Raw genomic sequence first — 16,035 nt, 5'->3', positions numbered from 1 at the left:
TTGAAAACTAAAAATTATTAGAGTTACAGTGATTGATTCATGTATGTAGGGTGTTATTTGGATGGTTGTTACATAAGATGAAATTATATCTTACCTGATAGTTCTTTCCTTTAGTAGGCTCCATCATTACGAACAAGTGGGTGTGTTATCTCCTCCTACCAGCAGATGGAGAAATAGGAAACTGGTCTTTTCCAGTGAACTCACTGGTATAACCTGCTGGTACTCAGTGGAAAACTCCAATATGCATCTGCCAAAGCAGCAAAAGGTCCTTTTGTAACACACACTCATGCCCCATCAACTACTGCAGCTGCAATGATTGTCAAGCAAGCATAACACCAAAGAATGGCATTGCTAGCCTACGTATTCAAGGAATGTCTCTTCAGTTTGTTTGTTTGTTTTAACTGTAAGGGAAAGAGCAGAGCACCCTGTAAGCCCCTGGTCTTAGTCTTCTAAAGGCAGGCTTCAAAACGATGCAACCAAATAAGGGAAAGGAAATTATCAGGTAAGACAATTTCACCTTCCTTGTTGTCTGGCTGCAGGATTCTGAATGAGTGGGATGTACCATCAAAACTTCTGGGTAGGGAAAGACAAAATCCCCCCCCCCCCCAACGACAGCTCTGCCAAAATTCGTTGGTTTTCTTTTTGGCCCTTACTTAATTTATTCCCCAACAGAGGGAATAAAGCTAAACCAGGCAGATAAATTATTACTTTTTTTTGTTTTTATTTGCTTGGGGGCTTCAGGGGGAGTCCAGGGGAAAACACTCAAACAGGGTGTTTGGGCTATGAGGGGTGGGGGATGGAGACCCACACTCCTCCAAGTAAGGCTGAGCCAATGCTTCACCCAGTGGACGCTAAAAACCATAACTGGAGAGAGCAGAGCCAAGCTCCACACTTAAGGTCTGGTCCATGGACTGGGTTACTTTTATTTATTAAAATTTTTTAATCCTCCCATCCAACAATCTAGGTGGAGTACAATAAAACAAACATAATCAAATCACATAAAAACCATCAATACTATGCCCCCAACCACTATGATAAAAAGTTTTATCAGGAGGTGGTAGGACACCTAATGGATCACCCAGGGGTCCCGGTAGTGGAGGGCGGAGATTTTAATACGGTGTGGGACCCCCAGCTCGATTGTTCTCAAGGGGTCCGTAGTGACTTGGGGGCGTCAAATAAAGGCCTGAAAAGATTGGGGAGCCTATTAGATTTGATTGATATTTGGTGAACCTTGCACCCCATGGAACAGGACTACACGCACCTCTCCCTTGCACGACACCCAGGCGCGAATTGATTACATCCTAACATCACAAGATCTATTCGGCAAAATAACTAAGGCGGAAATTGGGCCTTACACAATCTCAGATCACGCCTGGGTGAGTATGGACTGGGAGATGGGACCCAAGGCTCATGGGAACGGTTCTTGGAGATTTCCAGTGGAGATGTATAGAGATGTGGGTTTGCGGGAGAAGCTTATGGAGTGCTGGCGAGCATATGAGTCCTCGAATAGGGAACATAGGGACAATCCGTTATTGTTCTGGGATGCCACAAAAGCGGTGCTCCGCGGGGAAGTAATTAGCTACACACATTTCGCACGTTCAGCGCGGAACAGAGAAATACTGAGACTAAGTGCCCAAGTCTGTAAGGCCAGGCAACTGTTTGGTCGAACGCATAAGGGGGAGCATAGAACCCGTTTAATGGAACTACAGATGGCGCTCAATGAGCTGATACACCAAAGAGCCACCAAATCCTTAACCTATTATAAATACCAGTTGTACAAGCACGGAAATAAAACACGCCGCTTATTGGCCAGATTGGCGCACCCTAAGGGGGGGGGGGGGAAGGAAGGATGCTACAGTTGAATGATGGCCAAGGGGGGAAAGTTCGTGCAGATGGGGCTATTTGTGAGGTTTTCCATAAGTTTTATAGTCAATTGTATGAACAACCTTTAGATCAAGGGCTCCCAGGGACTTATTATCTGAACAATCTGAACTTACCCTCCCTGAGACAACAAGATGTGAAGGAATTAAACCGCCCTGTGCAGGAAGAGGAGGTAGCTGTGGTAATAGCGAGGAGCCAATTACTCAAGGCACCCGGCCCGGACGGATTACGTATAGAATTTTATAAGATGCTGGGGGAAGACATAATACCAACCCTGACTCGGTATTTTAACAGAATAATCGATATGGAGGAAATGCCGCCTCATCTGGCGTTGGCGCAGATTGTAGTCCTGCCAAAACCAGGTAAAGATCCAGAGCAGCCAGAATCCTATCGTCCTATCTCTCTGCTAAATGTAGAGGCGAAAATACTGGCTAAGCTCATGGCTAATCGTATGGCAAGGGTGTTGCCGGGACTAGTGCATGAGACGCAGGTGGGTTTCGTGGAGGGGCGAACAGTGGCAAAAAACCTTAGAAAGATATTAACAGCATTGGAGATGAGGAGTAGGAAAGGGACACCGTCCTTACTTATAAGTTTCGACGCCGAAAAGGCGTTCGATAAGGTCCATTGGGAGTTCCTGTTCGCCACGCTGGCGGCATATGGTTTTACCGGGCGGTTCTTATCAGCAGTGCGGGCCCTATACCATTCCCCTCAGGCCAGGATTTTGGTAAACGGGATGGAGTCACGGATCTTTTCGATATTTAGGGGAACGAGACAAGGATGCCCGCTGTCCCCCCTTTTATTTGTACTGTCTCTAGACCCCCTGATTCGGGATATCATAGGCATCCCTTCGGTAAAGGGGATAGAGGTAGGGCCATTCCAATTTAAAATAGTGGCTTTTGCGGATGACCTACTGGTACTGTTGACAGACCCGCAGGCCTCTTTTCGGCTCTAATGGAAATTATAAGGGAATATGGTGATTTTGCGGGCCTACATTTAAATTTAACTAAAATCAGAGGCATTGGCATCATCCGCAGAAGTGAAGCGAAAGATGGGTCAGGACTTTCCTCTGAGTTGGGCGGAGGACTCATTTAAGTATCTGGGAATTAGGCTGACCCTGGACCTGAGGACACTGCATGCTATAAATTATACGGCTCTAATGGGGGTTACTAAGAAGCAGCTGGAGAAGTGGGGACCTCTTCCCCTATCGCTGAGGGGAAGGGCGAATTTGATACAGATGATCCTGTTTCCACAATGGCTGTACCTGTTGCAGACATTACCGATTCGATTGTCACGGAAAGACTTGAAAAGTATACATAGGTCCTTCAGTAAATTCTGCTGGGCGGGGAAGAAACTTAAATTGCGATATTCCTACCTGCTAGGAGGATGGAGACAGGGCGGTCTGGGGCTACCGGACTTGTCCTTATATAACCAGGCTTGCCTGACCCGGCACTTGGGGGACTGGTTCACACAAACTAGCAATTACACTCCCATAAAAATGGAACGGGAACACTTTGCTCCTTTTGAACTCTTTTCGTTGTTACATCTTACACGTAAGCAACTCCCACAATATCTGAGGAATAGTGCGATACTACATTCCCTGAGAGAGGCATGGAAGGGACTGGTGCAGGTAGTGGGGGGGAATCCCTCGACATCGGATCAGTTGACCCTCAAGGGGAATCCAGCTTTCGTACCAGGCCTGGATAACCCAACGTTTTTGGTGTGGGAGCGGTTGGGAATAACAAAGATTGAACATCTTTTAAGGGAGGAGGGGAATTTAATAGGATACGAGGAACTGCAGACTTGGATCGGGGTGGCTTGGGGGGCTAGGTTTGCATACGCCCAAGTTAAACATTACATTTCAGTATTAGATCCAGAATTGCTGCGGCAACGACTGGGGAGCAAATTACGAGATTTTTTCTGGGAAATGGAAGTCACGGGAATGTCGGTGTCAGCACTCCATAAAGCTTTGGTTAGGCGTAAGCCCCCTAAAAACTTTGCAAAAATCAAGCGAAAATGGGAACAGGAATCGGGGGCAACATTAACGGGGTGGAATGTGGGGCTCACATTGCAGGGAATCCCAGCCATTAGTCTGGATGAGAGGCTCCGGGAAAGTGGGTATAGAGTCATTTTACGGGCATATATGTCGGGGCAGCAATTGGCTCATGTAGATTTCCTGCAGGGGGCCACATGTGTTAAATGCGGCCACTTCCCACATACATTATATCATGCCTTCTGGGAATGCCCCGGAGTGAAGGCTTTCTGGGGGGAGATTACTAAGTTCTTAACTCAAATGTTGGGGACCCCTGTGATAGGATCCTGGGACCACTTTGTGCTGAATACGCAAGGGGCATTTCGTAGGCAAACTAAGACAGCTCGACTCCTGAGCCGTAAACTGTGTTTGGTGGCCCAGAAAAGCATCTTACAATACTGGACTGTACCGGAGGCGCCAGCCTACTGGCACTGGAGAAATCAAATACATTTGCTGGCTACTTGGGAGGCTAGGGGGGCTAAGGTGTCCCCGAAGTGTTTAGTGCATTTTACACAGATTTGGGGCCCTTATTTACAGACATTGAGTCCAAAAGGGCGAAGCTTGCTTCTGAATAAGGGGTAGGATGACATGGTCAGGAGCCCCAGAGAGCGTCCATACGATAAATATGGCTCCACTAGGGGAGAGGGGGGTGCCCTAGGACTATCAGAGTCCAAGCCCTAGGGCATGCGAGGGAGGGGAGAGGGGCAAGGAGGGGGGAGGATGGGAGGGGGGGGGGGGTGAAAAGGTGAAAGCAAAAATTGATGACGGACTCACTCACTGGCTTTTTGTTATGTATGTTATGATGTTGCTATGTTATTTAGGCCAGATGTGGAATATATCTAATTTTGATTGTCATCAATAAAAATGTTGAAAACTAAAAACCATCAATACACTCAAACATAAAGAGAACCTTGGTATTCTTGAAGCATTTGGGAGCAGCTGTTTGCCTCACTGTGCAGCCAAAGCCAGCAAAGCAGGGAGCTAGGCCAAGGACCAGGAGCGCCAGTCAGAACAACCATTTGCTAGAGGTGGAGAAAATAGTTGAGGTTTTTTTTTTTTTTATGAGCACCAGTAGGTTATACCAGTGAGTTCACTGAAAAAGGTCAGTTTTTCTCTACCTCCATCTGCTGGTAGGAGGGAATAACACTCACTTGTTCAGAATGGTGCAGCCACACAACAAAGAACATAGGAAGGAAAGGGAAATGGGACTTGATATACTGCCTTTCTGAGGTTTTTGCAACTACATTCAAAGCGGTTTACATATATTCAGGTACTTATTTTGTACCAGGGGCAATGGAGGGTTAAGTGACTTGCTTGGAGCCCTTTTACCAAGATGCAATAAGCACTAATGTGTGCTTACTGTAACTTAAAATGGCATACTGCAGGGAATGATGAATTATGTGTGCGTGCTAACTAAAAATTATTTTTTCCCTATGGGGGATGTCTGGGGGTGGAGAGAGAGCGTATCTGATTAGCACAGGAGTAGCATTTGAGCCCTTCCTGCCTACAAAATAGGTGGCGGTAAAGGCTCACGTGATAATTTTTGTTAATAGCTGAATGCCAATGGAAACGTTAGCACGTGGCTGTTAAATTGGAAACTTGGCCATTTTCCGGCTGCAGCAACGGTGGCCTTAGCGCGTGGAGAAGACATGCGTAAGGGCACACTTGGGTCACACTTTTACTGCAACTTAGTAAAAGGACCCCGTAATTTTGTATCTTTTGTTTGTAGCATGGGCAAGGCCAAAAGCCTGGCTTTGCCTATGCCACGATCCCATGGCAATCAGGGAAACAAAAAAACAAAACAAAAAAACCCCCAAAACTACCCTATTTTTAAAAATTTCTTTTAAGTAGGAAAACATGATAAAACGCAATGCTGGAATACTGGAAGACTCTTCAGTGAAAGTTAAAAAAGCAAAATGGAAAGGAATATAATGCATGAGGGCTACACATGCTCAGACCTAGATCTGAGTTCTGGAAAAGCTGTTCTATCCTGGTTCTATCAGAGGATATCTCATGTGTGTTCCTGATTCAATCCTGTTAGTGGATGGAGAAAGCAATAACATAGTAGAGGTATGTATTACAATGACGATAAAAAGTGAAATTTTGTATCATTTATCATCTTCCAGGAAGTCTCACTGTGAACAGAGTTTAATGTCATCAAGGACTGTCAAAAGCAGCAGCTTACCGAGGGCAGGGCAGTGGGGGCAGCCCGCCCCGGGTGCCGGCTCTGCCGGTTCCATGCCTCCTCTGATGTTACTTCCTGTTCCAGGGCAGAGGGAGCAGGGAAATAGAAGTTGCTTACCTGTAACGGTAGTTCTTCTTGGACAGGTGATCTTGCAGCCACACAACTGAAGTGACTCTCCCGTGATGTCACTGACCTGGACCCGTAGCAAAGCATAAAACTAAAAAGTTATTTACATATGCTCTCGTGCAGATTCCCGCTCCCTGAACAGTATAAAATGCCGACTGAGACCGCCCCTTTCCAGTTAATATAACAGCTGGCGGCAACGTCAGGGAGGGTTGGGAGGGATTGTGTGGCTGCAAGATCATCTGTCCAAGGAGAACTACTGTTACAGGTAAGCAACTTCTATTTCTCCCTGGACAGAGTATCTTGCAGCCACACAAGTGAAGACTCCCAAGCTACAAAGGTAACAGATTAAGAAACAATTCATGTCTATAGAAAGAAAAAACTGGTACCTGTGTGAGGAGGTGGTAGTTGACGCCTCATAGTACAGAAGACAATACGGCATGTCCAAAAACTGCATCAGCAGAGGAAGTTGTATCGATGCAATAATGCTTGGTAAAAGTGTGCATCGTTGACCATGTAGCTGCTCTACAGATGTCCTGTAAAGGAGTTCTTTGTAAGTTAGCCATTGTGGCCGCCATGGCCCTGAGACTGTGAGCTGTCACATGAGGAATGCGCGAGATGACTGTGCCAGCTGACAACACAAAGCAATACACTTTGCAATCCACTGAGATAATGTTGCCTTTGTCACTGGTTGTGGATGTAGAGTAGACCAAAGAAAAAGGAATAATTGAGATGGTCTATCCTTAAAGTTAGTCCTTCGAAGATAAATAGAGCTCTTAGACAGTTGAGAGTATGAAATTTTTTATGATCCTCAGAATCATGTGGAGGAGGATAAAAGGTTGGCAGAACGATCACCTGATTTAAATGATAAGGTGAGACTACCTTAGGCAAGAACTTCGGGTGAGTGCGAAGGACTGCTTTATCATGAAGTAACTGCGTATACGGGGGATAGTGGACTAAAGCCTGGATTTCACCAATATGGCGAGCTGAGGTCAAAGTGATCAACAACAGTGTCTTCCAGGTAAGGTATTTGATATCTGTGCTGTGTAGTGGTTCAAAAGGTGAAGACATAAGTCCATTAAGCACTAAATTAAGGTCCCATGCTGGTGTTGGCAGACAAATAGGAGGGTAAAGATGCATGAGCCCTTTAAGAAATCGTTTTGAAAGTGGATGTTGCATGAGAGTCAAATTGTCCACCGGATCATGAAACACTGAGAGGGCCAAATGGAGTCTTACTGACGAGTAAGATAAACCTGATTTTGCCAGATGGAGGAGATAAAATCGAAGACACCAGACAGGGAAACGTTATCCGGTGAGAGACCACAACTGGAACACCAAGTAGAAAAACGCTTCCATTTTGCTCTGTAAGATTTCAGAGTGGACGCTTTCCTGGAGGCCAGAAGAACTTTGAGAACGCCCTGAGAAAAAAATCATGTTCGACTGGGACCGATCAGCCAAGCCGTGAGGGGTAGAGATGCAATGTCCGGATGAAGAAGACTGCCCTGATGTTGCGTTATCAGGTCCGGTTCTAGTGGAAGCGAAAGCGGAGGCTGCAAAGTTAGGTTTAGGAGAATCGTGAGCCAGTTATAGTCAGTGTAATGAAATATATGAAGCTCTATCCGGGCATTGAGCATGGCACTTCGATACATCCTTTTTCACAATAAGTCCATGAGCTTCATTTCCTTAGTTGGTGGAAAATTAGAATGGTCTCGTGAACTGTTATGCTTACGCATGGCTGAATGAACTACTATAGACTGATGAGATAATTGAGGTTTACCAAATCCCAAAGTATTCTGGACCTTGTATTTTGTATCCAAACTCTTTTTTGTGGATGCTGATGAAAAAGGATTAGCCCAAATAAGTTTATGCTGATCCGCAAGGACATCATGTAATGGAAGGGCTATTATTTCTTTCGGTGCCTGTTTGTAGCGAAGAGCCTGTAGCTTCTTTGATCGGGGGTCAGGTTGGGAGGTTGACAATGTCTAAAGCTGACGCCAACTTGAGAAGGCATTTGGGATATGAAACATCCTCAGGTTGAGAGGACTTAGATGGTTGCAGAGGAGAGGGATCTGAAGGCAATCCCGGCGTGTCTGCATCATGGTCAGAATGATAATCAGGAGAGAAAGCTCTAGACTGAATCTGAGGATGTAGAGGAGAGGATTCTTAATTGGAAACAATTTCTGCTGCCATGGATTCTGATGTAGAGACTGACCAAGAACGCTTGCTGTGACCAAGTGCCTGAGAGTGATGCTGCTGCTTCCGACGGCAGCTGAGAAGCTGAGTGCTGTTGGCTTTAATTTTTTAATAAAAAACCTCGAAGTGGCTGGAGAATATCCTGATTGGAATGAGACACTTGAAAAGAAGGAGAGGCATTGTCATGAGGCATATTGGCCAAAAAATCTGATTGATGCCTATGAGACATAGTATGGTGAACTACATCTTGTCTTCCTTGTGGAGAGAGAGATGGAATCCTTTTCGGAGTGGTGTGAGCATGTGAAGAAGAAGAACCAGAAAATTGCTGATAAGAAGCATTATGCTGGTGAGAGGAGGAGGAGCTGGATCGGTTCCCATGAGAAGGGGAGGAGCCAGGTCGATGATGATGAGTGGGAGGAGCCAGCTCTATGATGAGAATGGGAGGAGCTGTGTCGGTGCCGATGAGAGGAAGAAGAGCTCTTTCGGTGCCGAGAATGATGGTGCCGATGAGAGTGAGCTCTGAGCTGATGATGAGGTGAAGAAGCAGATCGGTGCCCACGAGAATGAGCGAGTTCAGTGCCAGTCTGTGGATCAGTATCATTTTTGCTCTCTTAGGAGGAGATTGAGCCAGCCCTGATGATCCAGGGGGGGCATATGTTGAAGCTGAGTCTCGGCACCGACAACTGAATCAGTGATTTGTGGTGGCAGAGACTGAGAAGATATAAACAGCTGCTGAGCAGGCTGTTGATTTAAAGAGGAAATACACTCTCCAAGTTTTTCCCCTCATCGGAGTGCTTTCTCTTGCTTGTATATTTCTTACCCAGCTGATGAGAAGGCGAGTGCTGAGGTAAGTCAGGAACTGCTCACATTTTTAGATCTCTAATCTTCCGTGTGCGAGGGAGCATACTGGCACATTTCTCACAGCTAGTATTTAAGTGTGCCTTCCCTAAACACAGCACACATAGATCGTGTGGGTCTAAATTTGACATTTTGCCCTTACAAGCCACACAGCGCTCAAAGCCCTGTTTCTTCGGTGGCATGACAGGAAAGAAAATAGCTGCTAAATTAAATTCTTTAAATAATGAGGGAAATATGAGGAATAAATAAAACAATTAAAGAAAATAAAATTATTGTAGAGAAACTGCACAAGGTAATAATACGAGTACGCGGGTCTAACCGTCAATGCGGAAAGAAAAAAACTGGAAAGGGGCGGTCTCAGTCGGCATTTTATACTGTTCAGGGAGCAGGAATCTGCACGAGAGCATATGTAAATAACTTTTTAGTTTTATGCTTTGCTACGGGTCCGGGTCAGTTATGTCACGGGAGAGTCATTTCACTTGTGTGGCTGCAAGATACTCTGTCCAGGGAGAACTGGCGGAGCTGACAGCCACGCTGCTGCTGCTGCTCCCAGCACCCCAGGAGGTAAGTGCAATGCACCCGGGGTGGGGGGGGGGGGGGGGGGGGTTTAAAAGCTGTCTCTGCCACTTGTTGAAGCCTCTGCATTAAAGGATTATTACAGGCGGGGTACATCATCTCACCAAACAAATGATAATATTCAAGTTTGTCATTCAGCATTTTTTCAAGGATTCTGCCACATCAATTGGGTAACCCTTGCGCCCTGTGTCTGAGTGACTTCATACCTGCAATAATGGCCACGTTGATATCCTCTGGTTGCACGGTGTCGCTTGTTGGTGTCTTGAGGGAGGGCGTAATCAGTTCTTTCAAGTCAAGGTGATTAAATAGCAAAGAATGAAAACAAAAAAGGGGCAAGTCAACAGAGGGGTTCCATCACAGATCACACCACTGGCCTGTTATTCACACGCTATCAACAATGCCTGTTCTTCCATTCTGATTTCTGACTGGCCTCTCCCACAGTTGATATACTGACCATATCTTTTGGAACTCTTTAGATCACCTCTCCTTTATGCACTAGAGTCACGGGTGGAATTTTGAGGGCGAAATCAACAGCAGGCAGACAGAAGCGAAAGTGCTTGATGCATTCTGCTCTTGTTAGTAGACTAGGCTGCAGAACTTGGAACATGCTCAGTGCTGCTAATCCCCACAGTTCCCTCCTTCTTTTACTCATGCACCTTCCTGTCAAAATAGAAGTGTGTGGGTAAAAGGAGGAGGGGGCTACGGGGACTGGCAGTACTGAGCATACGCTGCTTGGAAGGTGGAAGGAAGGTTAAAAAAAAAAAAAAGAGATAAAGGCAAGAGGAGAAAAGCTAAAGGAGGTAGGAAATGGATGAAACGAGCATTAAGCTGAGAAAAGGAAGCACAAGCAATAAAGGGGGAAGGAGTGTAACGTAGTAGATGATGGCAGATAAAGACATGCACAATCCATTCAGTCTACCCAACAAGGTAAACTCATAGCATACGGTATGATGCAACATATGCATACTTGATCTTTCGGTCCTTCTCATTTTTGAAGCACAGACCATAAGTCTGCCCAGCACTGGTCTTGTTTTCCAATTACTGGAGTGTGGTGAAGAGAGATTAGGAGGGGTGGAAGAGAAAAGAAGAATGTGCAACAGCAGCAGGAGGACAGCAATATGAGAGAAATACGGAAGCATGAATACTGAGAGAGGAAGGCTGTGTTTGAAGAAAAGGAGGGGCCGAGAGAAAGGAGGGAGAGAGGCAGAGTGGGGTAACGAAAAATAAAAAGGAATGAGACCTAGGAATGAAATAAGCAAAAGAAAGAAAGATGGTAGCAGGGTAGAAGGGCTGGGTGAATAGAATGGGTAACAGAAGGTGACTTAGAAATCAAAAATGGAGAAGCACAATAATAAATAAGGATAGGGTAGGTAAAAGAAATCTGGAAACCTAAATAAAAGAGAAAAATAAAGGAGGAAAATAAGGTAAGTATTTTATTGAACTACAGCAACAACTTAACAAGTGGGAAAGTTTATTTCTGAGGGAATTTTACACAAAAAAATTTAGAAAATTCTGCACACAATTCTACATTATTTGTAATCTGACATGATCCCTGCCCCGACTTATTTGCTCCTCAAGCTGAACCCTCCCCTGCAGCAGCACTCTCCAGGATTTACTCTCCCAAGCTCTCTCTCTTGCCCCAACTTGGCTTGAACCTCTTTCCTGGCAGGTTCAATTCCTAAGCATTCTCTGCCATTCTTTAGAGTGAACACCTCCCATCTTTCTCTCTGCCCCTAACTCCTCTATCCGTTCCCGCTTTCTTTCTATCTTCTCCAACACTCTCTCTGCCCTCTGTCGCGCTCTCTCTCTCTCCCCACCCAAGTCTCTTTCTCTAACTCCCAACAAGACCTCTGGCCCCAGAATTCCCCCCCCCCCCCCAAGACATATCCCTCTGCTCTCATTCTTCATCTCCTACAGGCACAGACCTCCAGATTGCTCTTTTCCCCCCCTCCTCCCATGCTACTTCCCCTCCAGCTTGCTCTGTCCCCCCAACTGACATTATTTTCCCTTCCTTACCGCTGTACCAGCCCCCTCTACCATGGCACAGCTCCCTGGTTTGCTCCAACCCCCTCTTGATCACGAAGCACAAAGAGGCAATGAATGGATGCATACCAGGCAACACCTTCTTCTTCTATTGCTCAGCTTCCAACTGCTGATTTGAATGGTGACGATCAAATCAGCAGTCGAGATCCAGTCAACAGAAGAGAAGGAAATGGGCCTGATGTGCAGCCGTTTTCTTGCGCCCATAACACCCCCCCCCCCCCCGGACTAATCAGGCAAAATATATACCTTTGCCTACACTATTTTATGCATTATAGTTTCACACTGTACTTGGGAAATAAAATGTATTTTAGTAAACCTCTCTCAAAATCTTCTTACCTGCTACAGCACTGCTAGTCACAGAGTCGGTCATAGCGTCTTAAAAGCTTTACCTTCAAAATCAGGACTTAATCTTGAACCTGCAATCAGAAAAAAAACTAAACTTTCTAATGAAAATACCCAAAAGATAAAAGCCTAAACTAAGCACAGATCTATTTTTAAAAGAATTCAATATCAAGTTTCTAAGTTTATTCCAGCTTTGTTTGATATAACACCCAATCAGTAGAATTTCTGGGTGGTACACAATATACTAATTAAAATACAAAATTGTTGATTTGCCTGTGATACCTTGGTTGGTGATCATTTAGCTCCAGGTAACCAGGGGCAGGCTGAAGCAGCTTTACTCCTATGCATTTTCTTACATTTTTATTCTGATCAAGCAATTTCCTCCTACAACTTTGGATTTTCAGCTCATTTAAAACCAACCACTACTGGGCCAAGGCACCATGAATAATGAAGATACATACCTGTAGCAGGTATTCTCCGAGGACAGCAGGCTGGATATTATCACTGATGGGTCGTTGTCCGCGAGGGCCCAGGAGCCTGGAACTAGTCCAAAAAGAAAGACTTTTCTAAAACGCGACACTGCGCAGAGCCCGACACACTGCGCATGTGCAAGCAGCTTCCTGCCTGCGACGCGAGCGTGTCCCCTCAGTTTCTAAAAAGCAAAAACTATAACAGGAACAACTCCAAAGGGGAGGAGGGTGGGTTGTGATGATAATCAGCCTGCTGTCCTCGGAGAATAACTGCTACAGGTATGTATCTTCATTTTCTCCGAGGACAAGCAGGCTGGATATCATCACTGATGGGGATCCCTAACCCCCAGGCTCACTCAAAACAATGAACATTGGTCAATTGGGCCTCACAACGGCGAGGACATAACTGATATTGACCTAAAAAGAAACACAACTAAGTGAGAGTGCAGTCTGAAACAGAACAAAAATGGGCCTAGGGGGGTGGAATTGGATCCTAAACCCCAAACAGATTCTGCAGCACCAACTGCCCAAACCGACTGTCGCGTCGGGTATCCTGCTGAAGGCAGTAGCGAGATGTGAATGTGTGGACTGATGACCATGTTGCAGCCTTGCAAATTTCTTCAATGGAGGCTGACATTAAGTGAGCCACTGGCGCAGCCATGGCTCTAACATTGTGAGCCGTGACATGGTCCCCTAGAGTCAGCCCAGCTTGGGCATAAGTGAAGGAAATGCAATCTGCTAGCCAATTAGAGATGGTGCGTTTTCCGATGGCAACTCCCTTCCTGTTGGGGTCGAAAGAAACAAACAATTGGGCGAACTGTCTGTAGGGCTTAGTCCGCTCCACGTAAAAAGCCAATGCTCTCTTACAGTCCAAGGTGTGCAACTTGTCCTCACCAGAGCGGGTATGTGGACGGGGAAAAAAATGTTGGCAAGACAATTGACTGGTTCAGATGGAACTCCGACACCACCTTCAGCAAGAACTTAGGGTGTGTGCGGAGGACTACTCTGTTATGGTGAAACTTGATATAAGGTGCATGAACTACTAGGGCTTGGAGCTCACTAACTCTACGAGCTGAAGTAACAGCCACCAAGAAAATGACCTTCCAGATCAAGTACTTCAGATGGCAGGAATTCAGTGGCTCAAAAGGAGCTTTCATCAGCTGGGTGAGAACGACGTTGAGATCCCATGACACTGGTGGAGGTTTGACAGGGGGCTTTAACAAAAGCAAACCTCTCATAAAATGAACTACTAAAGGCTGTCCAGAGATAGGCTGACCTTCTATAAGTTGATGATAAGCACTAATCACACTAAGTTGAACCCTTACTGAGTTGGTCTTGAGACCAGACTCTGATAAGTGTAGAAGGTATTCAAGCAGGGTCCGTGTAGGGGGGAAAAAAAGGATCTAGGGCCTTGATGTCACACCAGACGGCAAACCTCCTCCATTTGAAATAACAACTCTTTTTCGTGGAATCTTTCCTGGAAGCAAGCAAGACTCGGGAGACACCCTCTGAAAGGCATAAAGAGGCAACTTCTAAGTTCTCAACATCCAGGCCATGAGAGCCAGAGACTGGAGGTTGGGATGTAGAAGCAACCCCTCGTTCTGAGAGATGAGGGTAGGAAAACAGTCCAATCTCCACAGTTCTTCGGAGGACAACTCCAGAAGAAGAGGGAACCAGATCTGACAGGGCCAAAAAGGTGCAATCAGAATCATGGTTCCGCGGTCTTGTTTGAGTTTCAGCAGTTTTTTCCCTACTAGAGGTATGGGAGGATACACATACAGAAGACCTGTCCCCCAATGCAGGAGAAAGGCATCTGATGCTAGTCTGTCATGGGCCTCAAGTCTGGAACAGAATTGAGGGACTTTGTGATTGATCTGAGTGGCAAAAAGATCTATCGAGGGGCTGCCCCACGCTCGGAAGATCTTGCAGACGTCCATGTGCAGAGACCACTCGTGTGGTTGCATTATCCTGCTCAGTCTGTCGGCCAGACTGTTGTTTAAGCCTGCCAGGTATGTGGCCTGAAGAAACATGCCATAACGGCGAGCCCAAAGCCACATCCGGACGGCTTCCTGACACAGTGGCCGAGATCCGGTGCCCCCCTGCTTGTTGGTGTAATACATTGCAACCTGATTGTCTGTCTGAATTAGAATGATTTGGTTGGACAACCGATCTCTGAAAGCCTTTAGAGCGTTCCAGATCGCTTGTAATTCCAGGAGGTTGATCTGAAGATCCCTTTCCTGAAAGGACCAAGCTTCTTGAGTGTGAAGCCCATATACATGAGCTGCACTGGAGCCAGTCAAAAGACCTTCCCTTGATTTTGCTGTGGAGCCGAAGGCACCTTAGGCGCACGTCACTGACGGGAGCGAGAAACAGGAGTGTACCTATGCCTATTATAGGAATAGGGAGCACTCCTCCTCCCTCCAAAAAACCTCCTGGTTGAGGAGGTAGTAGCAGAAGATGCCCGGCGGGAGAGAGAATCCATGGCATCATTATGCTTCTTGAGGGTATCAACCATGTCCTCAACCTTCTCTCCAAAAAGATTATCCCCCCAGCAAGGAACATCCGCCATTCGCTACTGGGTCTTCTGATCCAGGTCAGAGACACGCAGCCATGAGAGTCTGCGCATCACTATACCTTGAGCAGCTACTCGGGATGCCACATCAAAATTGCCATAAGTACCCCTGGCCAGGAATTTACGACACGCCTTCTGCTGCCTGACCACCTGGTGAAAAGGTTCAGCAAGCTCCGGAGGAAGTGCTTCAACTAAACTGGACAGTTGCCTCACCGAGTTCCGTAAGTGGATGCTCGTGTAGAGCTGGTATGTTTGGATTTTGGCGGCGAACATCACGGCCTGATACGTACGCCTCCCAAAAGTATCCAGGGTCCTAGACTCTCTGCCTGGGGGCGCCGAGGCATAGTCTCTAGTACTCCTGGCTCTTCTGAGAGCAGAGTCCATCACCATAGAATCGTGAGGAAGTTGGGTCTTCACCATCACAGGCTCTCCATGGACTCTGTACTGGGACTCTGACTTCTTAGGGACGACTGGATTAGACAGAAGGCAAGACCAATTCCACATAAGCACTTCCCTAAGTGTATTATGCAGGGGGGCCATTGCAAACTCTGCAGGTGTAACATAGTGTTTTATTTACCCCTCTCTAGACCTCCGGGGGACCCATGCCCACGGAGATGAAGGGTGGGTTTCAGAGGACTCATTTTGACACGGAGGTGGAGAGGGGGTGTCAGAAGGCTCATTTTAAATCTGAGACCCAGGACCTCGGCTTTCTGAGTTCTGGTGTCTATGTGTATCTTTGGCCATCTATTCTCCCACATAATGT

General features: G+C 46.3%; 1 protein-coding gene across 2 annotated transcripts in view; it reads right to left on the bottom strand.

Moving 5' to 3' along the window:
* SMAGP (small cell adhesion glycoprotein) overlaps nt 1-16,035 on the bottom strand; it is an 86,284-nt gene that overhangs the window by 28,981 nt on the left and 41,268 nt on the right. For both annotated transcript variants that reach the window (XM_030198279.1, XM_030198280.1), the window contains 2 exons: nt 12,225-12,304; nt 10,052-10,129 (listed from right to left, as the gene is read on the bottom strand). In XM_030198279.1, coding sequence (XP_030054139.1) covers nt 10,052-10,129; nt 12,225-12,258 — 112 coding nt within the window. In that variant the 5' untranslated portion in view covers nt 12,259-12,304. The remainder of the gene's footprint in view (nt 1-10,051; nt 10,130-12,224; nt 12,305-16,035) is intronic.

This window comes from Microcaecilia unicolor, chromosome 3 (genome assembly GCF_901765095.1).
Source record: "Microcaecilia unicolor chromosome 3, aMicUni1.1, whole genome shotgun sequence".
Taxonomy (NCBI): domain Eukaryota; kingdom Metazoa; phylum Chordata; class Amphibia; order Gymnophiona; family Siphonopidae; genus Microcaecilia; species Microcaecilia unicolor.
The sequence above is the reverse complement of the archived record's forward strand: the minus strand, read 5'-3'. Positions and strand labels throughout refer to the sequence as shown.